Source organism: Mobula hypostoma, chromosome 21 (assembly GCF_963921235.1).
Source record: "Mobula hypostoma chromosome 21, sMobHyp1.1, whole genome shotgun sequence".
Lineage (NCBI taxonomy): Eukaryota > Metazoa > Chordata > Chondrichthyes > Myliobatiformes > Myliobatidae > Mobula > Mobula hypostoma.
This window is the reverse complement of record NC_086117.1, coordinates 62718942-62727529: the sequence shown is the minus strand read 5'-3', so window position 1 is coordinate 62727529 and position 8588 is coordinate 62718942. Positions and strand designations below refer to the sequence as shown.

Sequence of the window (8588 nt, the reverse complement as noted above, 5' to 3'; positions counted from 1 at the left end):
TCAAAGTTTACTTTGAACTTTGAACTTAAATACTTTAAGTACAATGCAACACAGAAAATAACTGTACCTCTGGGGTGAAAGGGCAAATCTTCATCAGGCATTGGAACAAAGAAGAAAAAAGGGAATTTCCATTGTTGCTAATGCAACAAGACTAATTGAAATAATTAAGGAGGGGGATTTCTCCTAAGGATAAACTTATCTGCTGCCCATTATGCTGCTGGTGTTTAGGACAGCAATGAAGTTCCTCCACCTCTGGCGGCTTTCTTCACAGTGTCAGTAGCCTCCTCGATTTTCACTAATGTCAGTCATGTAAGTCCCAGATGAGACGCAGGAATACCATTGCACTCAGATGTAGAAGTATTCCTCATTGCTGTTTCCATAATAGTTTTGATTTACCAGCCAAGGTTGTTAGACCTGGACCTGGAGGACCGGTGGACCACTCTAAGTCTGGCCTCTACCCTTTGACTTGTTTGACATGGTGACCCTGCCAAGAGCAAAAACAGAAGGCTCTGACTCCAGCCAACGTAGCTCTCCAGGTCACTGAGGCATGCAAGTCTCCAAACTACAACAAGATTGTGGTCTTCTTGGAGGCCCAAGGATAAAGGGAGAACTATAAATGAGCATTAAAAAATCAGGGTTTAGAATAAATGAGGACAACCTGTTTCCAATGGCAGGAGGAATAGAAACAGGAAGAGGGCATGGACTCGATGGGCTGAAGGACATGGATGCATACTGTTTTGTTCTATTACTTGAGTAATGATCCAAGGTCATGGACAACCACTGCTGATGTGGCACAGGCAGCTTTCCATCACAAGTTACACTGAACTGCAAAGGCCTGTATGAAAGGTTGAGGCAGTTCAATAATAACTTTTACATGGGAAGGGAGCCATAGTTAGTGCAACGCTATTACGGTTCAGGATGTCGAGGTTTGGAGTTCAATTCCAGTGTCCACTGTAACGGCGTTGTATGGTCCTCTCAGTGTGTGTGTGTGTGTGTGTGTGTGTGTGTGTGTGTGTGTGTGTGTGTGTGTGTGTGTGTGCATGCATCCGGATGCTCCAGTTTCCTCCCATAGTCTAAAGAGGTACCTTTTAGTAAGTTAATTGGTCATTGTAAATTGTCCTGTGATTAAGCTTAGGTTAAATTTGAATTGACTTTATTTCTTACATCCTTCACATACATGAGGAGTTAAAGTCTTTACATTACGTCGCCATCTGCAATGTGCAATCACAGTAATTTATAATAAATAGAACAGTCAATGTAATACAGAGTAACTCAGATCAGCGTGAGTTCATCAGTCAGATGGCCTGGTGTAAGAAGCTGTCCCGGAGCCAGTTGGTCCTGGCTGTTATGCTGCGATACCAGTTCCCGGATGATAGCAGTTGGAATAGATTATGGTTGGGGTGACTTGAGTCCCCAGTGATCCTACGGCCCCTTTTTACACACCTGTCATTGTAAATGTCCTGAATCATGAGAACAGGTGGGTTGCTGCGCTAGAAGTGCCTGTTCCACACTAGATAGATAGATTAGATCAGGGGTTCCCAACTTGGGGTTCACTGACCCCTTAGTTATGTTTGCTAGAGTCAGGGCTTAATGCTTTGACTCTTGGTGGGGTCACCTATGTCAAACAGGTCAAAGGGTAGAGGCCAGACTAAGAGTGGTCCACCAGCCCCCCAGGTTTAGGGGTTCAGCTCTGGGCCAACCACCCTGACCGGTCCAACAAAACTTATTAAAAAAAAAGCAATAAAGAATCCTTCTACATCTGAGTGTAATAGTATTCCTGAGTCCCCACCCAGGACTTGCGTGACTGGCAGTAGTGAAAACCAAACTACTGACACGATGAAGGAAGCCCTGAACACTGCCAGAGATGAAAAACCTTCATTGTTGCCCTAAATACCAGTGGTGTAATGGGCAGCAAGTCAATAGGTTTCAAAGACTCACATCAGACACACTGCTATGCCTCATCATTCTATTGTTGGTACCTGATGATCCTTCATACTCACTGTAGGAACTATTGGGCATTGAGAAGATTGACTCCTCTACAACTGGAGCTCTGACTACAGGATCGTTCATTGTTCTGGAGCTGGGAGAAGAGGTTCCTGCGGGGTTCAGTGAGCTCCCAGCAATAGCACAGGTGGCCATCAGTCTTATGGTATGGCCAAAGGGTATATCAGGAATAGACGACAGTGGACCATCAGTCTTATTGAATAGATATGGGATGATAAGAGTATATCAGGAATAGATGAGGGAATAAACATATTATTAGAATATTTATCATATATCACCAACTCTCTCCCTGCTGTACATACCCCCAGTGTGGTGTTCTGTCTGTTGTAACATGCAAAATTCAAGATACTCTCTGTTGCCATAGCGAGTCCAGTGTGCTGAGACAGACCAAACACCCAGTTCTGATTCTTGTTCAAATATTCCTGAAAAATAAAACACAGATATGCTGCCATATTTTTACAATCATCCGAATCTTATGGAACAAAATAAACCTATCCAAATTAGAAGCTAGTTTTCACAGAACGCATAAGTCCACCATGACTCAAGTACTAGCTCTGAGTTGACTAAACCCATATTCTTAAAGCAGTCAAATATTCTGTAGCATTTGGGCAATTTATTTTGCCTGCCACAAGATGGCAACATTTACTAAATTTAAAACAAGGCCATTTTACCAGATAAGCCTCTGCTCCTTCCCACAAGCCCAAACTGTCACTTGGGCAACATGGAACAACTGAAGTCCATATACTTAAGTTTTCTGGACTGACTTGCCCGGGAAAAACTAGTGATCAGAGCTTTGAGTGACACGTGCATTGAGAGATACTTGGGAATTGAAGAGTGTGGGGGGGAGGGGGGGGTAAGTAAGATGGAAAGGAGTTCCAGATTTCTATTAAACTTTGCAATGAAGTAATATTTCTTCCTTCTACTCCTCAATATGCCAAGTTATTTCTCCAAGTTCCAGACTTTCTCACTTGAAGAAACAAACTCCCTATTTCCTCTATCTATAGATTCTTACAGCAGGCTGGATGGAGAGCGAGGTGTCTCCCAGTGGAGGTTGGTTGTAGGGGATTCATAGCCCATTAGAGCCTTCAGCATTTTGGGCATCGAGGGAGAGAGGAAGAGGAGAGCCATCCGCAGTACCACCGATGCGGCAGAGAGGGCCTCAAGATGGCTGTGGCTCAAAAGAGGGGAGCCATGGAGTCATAAGTAGGTAGCCATCTGGAAACAAGATGGGGTCTGATCAGCCCCGGCTGGGTCACCTGGGGGAGGCTGTATGATGTTGAAAGACCCGAAACACCCGATGATTCCAGGAACATCACTGAAGATGTGTCCAGAAGCACCAACAGATGTATGTACACAGCATTATCATTTTTAACCACCCAAGAGAAAACCAGACTGCTTCTCCTCGGTGGATTCCCTGGTTTCTATCTGATACAGTTGTGACGTATCATGCCCAGAAATGTACTTCAAATGAGATCTAAAAAAATGAAGAACAACGTCCTTCCTTCGATAGCTAGAATCAGAATCAGGATCGTGTTTAATATCACTGGCATATCTTGTGAAATTTATTGTCTTTGCGGCTGTTGTACAATGCGATACATGATAATAGAGGAAAAAGAAAACTGAGAACTACTGTAAGTATATACATATGTGTAATTACGTTATAATCTTACATTAAGTCATGCAAAAATAGAAAAAAAAGTAGTGAGGTGGTGTTCAATGTCCATTCAGAAATCAGATGGCAGAGGGGAAGAAACGTTTCCTAAAACGTTTAACGTGTCTTCAGGCTTCTGTACCTCCTTCCTGATGTTGACAATGAGAACAAGGCAGGATCTGGATGACACACACAAAATGCTGGAGGAACTCAGCAGGAGTTGCTTTGGATTTCCAGCATCTTTAGACCTTCTCATGTTTATAAATCATTTCCAGCATCTGTAGACTGTGATGGGGTCCTCAATGATGGATGGTGCCTTTTTGAGGCATCGTTCCTTGAAGATGTCCTGGATGCTGGGGTGGGGGAGGGACGGCTGATGCCCATGATGGAGATGACTGAGTTCACAACTTTCTGCAGCTTCTTTGGATCATGTGCAGTAGCTCCCCCCCACCCCCACCATACCAAACTGTGGTACAATCAAATGTTCTCCACGGTACATCTGTAGAAATTTGCAAGTGTCTTTGGTGACACATCAAATCTCCTCAAACTCCTGATGAAATATAGCTGCTGTTGTGCCTTCTTTGTAGCTGCATCAGTCTGACAAATGAAACTTTTATATGACAAATTTTCTTGTTCCTTCAGAGTTTTTCCTCAACATTTTAGGAATAGTTTAACGTTTGAGGAACAGCTTCTTGTACTCCACCAACAGATTTCTGAATGGTCCATTAACCCAGGAACACCACCTCACTATTTTGTTCTCTTTCGGTACTATTTAATTTATATTATTTTGTAACGACAGCAGCTTTTTATGCATAGCACAGTGCTGCTGCCACAACAAAACAACAAATTTCATGACATATGTCAGTGATTCTGAAGTGTCACCATGCTTCTGGCACCTGTACTAACCTGTAGATGTTTCCTGTAATACCCATGGGTGCTACAGAAAAGATGTTAGCATGGATAGAGCGGTGGCTGAATTGCAGGAGACAGAGTGGAATAAAGGGAGCCTTTTGGGGTTGGCGGCCAGTGATTAGTGGTGTTCAACAGGGTCAGCGTTGGGACTTTTTTTGAAGTTGTATGTTGATGATTTGGATGACAGAATAGATGGCTATATGGCCAAGTTTGTGGACGATACAAAGATAGGTGGAGAGTAGCAACACACATCAAAGTTGCTGGTGAACACAGCAGGCCAGGCAGCATCTATAGGAAGAGACACAGTCGATGTTTCGGGCCGAGACCCTTCGTCAGGACTAACTGAAAGAAGAGTTAGTAAAAGATTTGAAAGTGGGAGGGGGAGGGGGAGGGGGAGATCCAAAATGATAGGAGAAGACAGGAGGGGGAGGGATGGAGCCAAGAGCTGGACAGGTGATTGGCAAAAGGGGATACGAGAGGATCATGGGACAGGAGGCCCAGGGAGAGGGAAAAGGGCGGGGGGGGAAGCCCAGAGGATGGGCAAGGGGTATAGTGAGAGGGACAGAGGGAGTAAAAGGAGAGTGAGAGAAAGAATGTGTTTATATAAATAACAGATGGGGTACGAGGGGGAGGTGGGGCATTAGCGGAATTTAGGAAAGTCAATGCTCATGCCATCAGGTTGGAGGCTACCCAGATGGAATATAAGGTGTTGTTCCTCCAACCTGAGTGTGGCTTAATCTTCCGAATTTCCAGCATCTGCAGAATTCCTCGTGTTTAGGTGGAGAGTAGGTAGTGTTGAGGAAGCAGGGAGGCTGCAGACAGATTACATAGAAACATAGAAAACATACAGCACAATACAGGCCCTTCGGCCCACAAAGCTGTGCCGAACATGTCCCTACCTTAGAACTACCTAGGCCAGGGGTCGGCAACCTTTTTGCCTCTGTGGGCCAGATCGCATATTAATGAGCGGACGGTGGGCCAGATAAATGCCATATAAAACTTGAAATATGGGAATTATCCATTTAAATACATCTAGTTATGTTTTGCCTCAAATTAATGAATAACACATGCGAGAAAATAATTTCTGCTTAATGTTGCCTACCCCTGACCTAGGCATTACCTATAGCCCTCTATTTTTCTAAGCTCCATGTAGCTATCCAGGAGTCTCTTAAAAGACCCTATTGTTTCTGCCTCCACCACTGCTGCCGGCAGCCCATTCCACGCACTCACCACTCTCTGCATAAAATACTTACCCCTGATATCTCCTCTGTACCTACTTCCAAGCAGCTTAAAACTATGCCCTCTCGTGCTAACCAATTTAGCCCTGGGAAAAAGCTTCTGAATACCCACACGGTCAATGCCTCTCATCACCTTATACACCTCTATCAGGTTACCTCTCATCCTCCATCACTCCGAGGCGAAAAGGCCAAGTTCACTCAACCTATTCTCATAAGGCATGCTCCCCAACCCAGGCAACATCCTTGAAAATCTCCTCTGCACCATTTCTACGGTCCTTCAGGGGAATAGGAAGTGGCAGATGGAATACAGTGTTAGTAAGTCTATATTAATGAACTTTGGTAGAAGAATAAAAGCCAAGACTATTTTCTAAACAGAGAGAAAATTCAAAAACCTGAGGTGCAAAGAGACTTGGGAGTCCTTATGCAGGTGTCCCGAAAGGTTAATTTGCAGGTTGAGTCAGTAGTGAGGAAGGCAAATGCAATGGCAGCATTCATTTCAAAAGGACTAGAATATAAATACAAGGATGTAATGCGAGGGCTTTATAAGACACTGGTGAGGCCTCACTTAGAGCACTGTGAGCAGTTTTGAACCCCTTATCTAAGAAGGTATGTGCTGATGTTGGAGAGAGTTCAAAGGAAGTTCATGAAAATGATTCCAGGGATAAATGGGTTATTGTATGAGGAGTGCTGATGGCTCTGGGCCTGTACTCACTGGAATTTAGAATGAGCGTGGATCTCATTGAAACCTATCAAATGCTGAAAAGACCTCGTAAGAATGGATGTGGAGAGGATGTTTCCAATAATGAATGAGCCTTGGACCAGAGGGCACAACCTTAGAATAGAGGGATGTCCATTTAGAACAGAGATGAGGAGAAATTTCTTTAGCCAGAAGGTGGTGAATCTGTGGAATTCGTTGCCACAGGTGGCTGTGGAGGTCAGGTCATTGGGTGTATTTAAGGTGGTGATTGATAGATTCTTGATAAGTCATGGCCTGAAAGATTGTAGGAAGAAGGCAGAGAACGGGGTTGAGAGGGAAATGAATCAGCCTTGACCAAATGGCAGAGCAGACTTGATAGGCCGAATGACCCAATTCTATTCCTACATCCTATGGTCTTTGGGATGTGGGAGGACACTGGAGCTTTCAGAGGAAACCCAGGAATTCACAGGAAGAGCGTACAAACTCGTTACAGACAACAGTGGGAATTGATCCCTGATTACGCTAACCACTATGCTACTATGCCACCTGTTGAGAGAAAGTGGGAACCTTCCATATCAGGCAACACCCAGGAATTTGCCAACTAATATCAATCGAAGTATTACCTGCAATCTTATACCTCCTTGCTGTTTGACTGATCTTCTGCCTGCTTACCTGAAGATGGGATTTGGTGACTGATGGAGCCCATTTCATTGCCTCCTGCAAAATCCCGCCACAACGAGCAGCAAAATCCCGGACGATACTCTGAGGGAAGGAGAAAATATCCATTGTGGAAACATATTTGAAACTTTGAGATTTTTTAATGTATTTAATTTTATAATGTAACAAAATGGAACCTGTATAATCCCACAGTGCTTTGCTGTAAACTAAGTGTGTGTGTGTGCGTGTGTGTGTGTGTGTGTGTGTGTGTGTGAGAAGAGGAATGTGATGTCCTGATCATTGTTCATTGTGTAACTACGGGGAGATTAATATACTGATGGCCTTGGTACTGCAGCGGAGGAGCTGACTCCCAGGATAGATAACAGCCATAGAATAGACTAAAAACTTGTATAAAAAACAAGTTTTGTAAACTTTGTGGCAATAAATGTGTCTTTGAACACCTTGTGTGTGTTTTTGGTTCTTTGTTATAAGACCCAGCAAACGGTACACAATACCATCAAAAGATCAAGATTCACTGGGGGTTAATTATTTTTCTTTGCTGCTACTCTAGTTGTGAAACGTAACACCAATTTCAGAAGAGATGGCCAGCCACCTGAGGATGAAGAAGGTGCAGATTTACAGGCAAAACGCTGAACACAAATATATTTGAAAGGAGCCAGCACAAGGAGATAACCCAAATAAAAATACTCATCCATGGAGAAAGGAGCAGACTTAATGCTTCGGGTCAGATCCATGATGGCTATCCTCACACTATTTTATGATTTATTTTTTCATTCGCTCCCAACGTAAGCACAGTCAGCAAAGCGCTCAGACCTAAACCATTAATTTTGTTCCTCTCTCCACAGATGCTGTCTGATCTACTAAGTTTTTCCACCATTTTGTTTCTAGTCCAGATTTCTTGCATCTGTGTTAATATATTCTGTTGAAAATACACTTTTGGTAACTGGCATGTACCTACATAAATAAACAAACACAAGAGATACTGTAGATGCTGGAAATCCAAAGTAACAGACATGAAGTGCTGGAGGAACTCAGCAGGTCATTAGCATCGATGGAAATGAATAACCATTCAACATTTCCAGCCGAACATTTATTTATCAGAAGTTCAAGAAATCAATATTCAGGCCATCAGTTTGGAGGCTACCCAGACAGAATATAAATAAATATGTTTTGTTCACACATTTACAAACTGATAATATGTGACTGTTTTAAGTCAATCTATTAATACATAGGAAGGTAAAGATACATATTTGGAAACTATGACATGCACTTTCATAACTAAACATGTTTCATTCACACATTTAAAAACAGAAATCCAAATCAGCTGTAAAACTATTAGTACTTGAAGAGAAATGTATATACAGTACTGTGCAAAAGTTTTAGGCATGTACGTGGGAAGCTGTAATGA

The 8588-nt window shown here is 43.0% G+C and overlaps 1 protein-coding gene across 2 annotated transcripts in view; it reads right to left on the bottom strand.

Annotated features, from left to right (window-relative positions):
* Positions 1 to 8588, bottom strand: part of LOC134360064 (phosphatidylinositol 4-kinase alpha) — a 267869-nt gene that overhangs the window by 133564 nt on the left and 125717 nt on the right. For both annotated transcript variants that reach the window (XM_063074140.1, XM_063074141.1), the window contains 2 exons: positions 7175 to 7264; positions 2307 to 2426 (listed from right to left, as the gene is read on the bottom strand). In XM_063074140.1, the coding sequence (XP_062930210.1) occupies positions 2307 to 2426; positions 7175 to 7264 (210 nt within the window). The remainder of the gene's footprint in view (positions 1 to 2306; positions 2427 to 7174; positions 7265 to 8588) is intronic.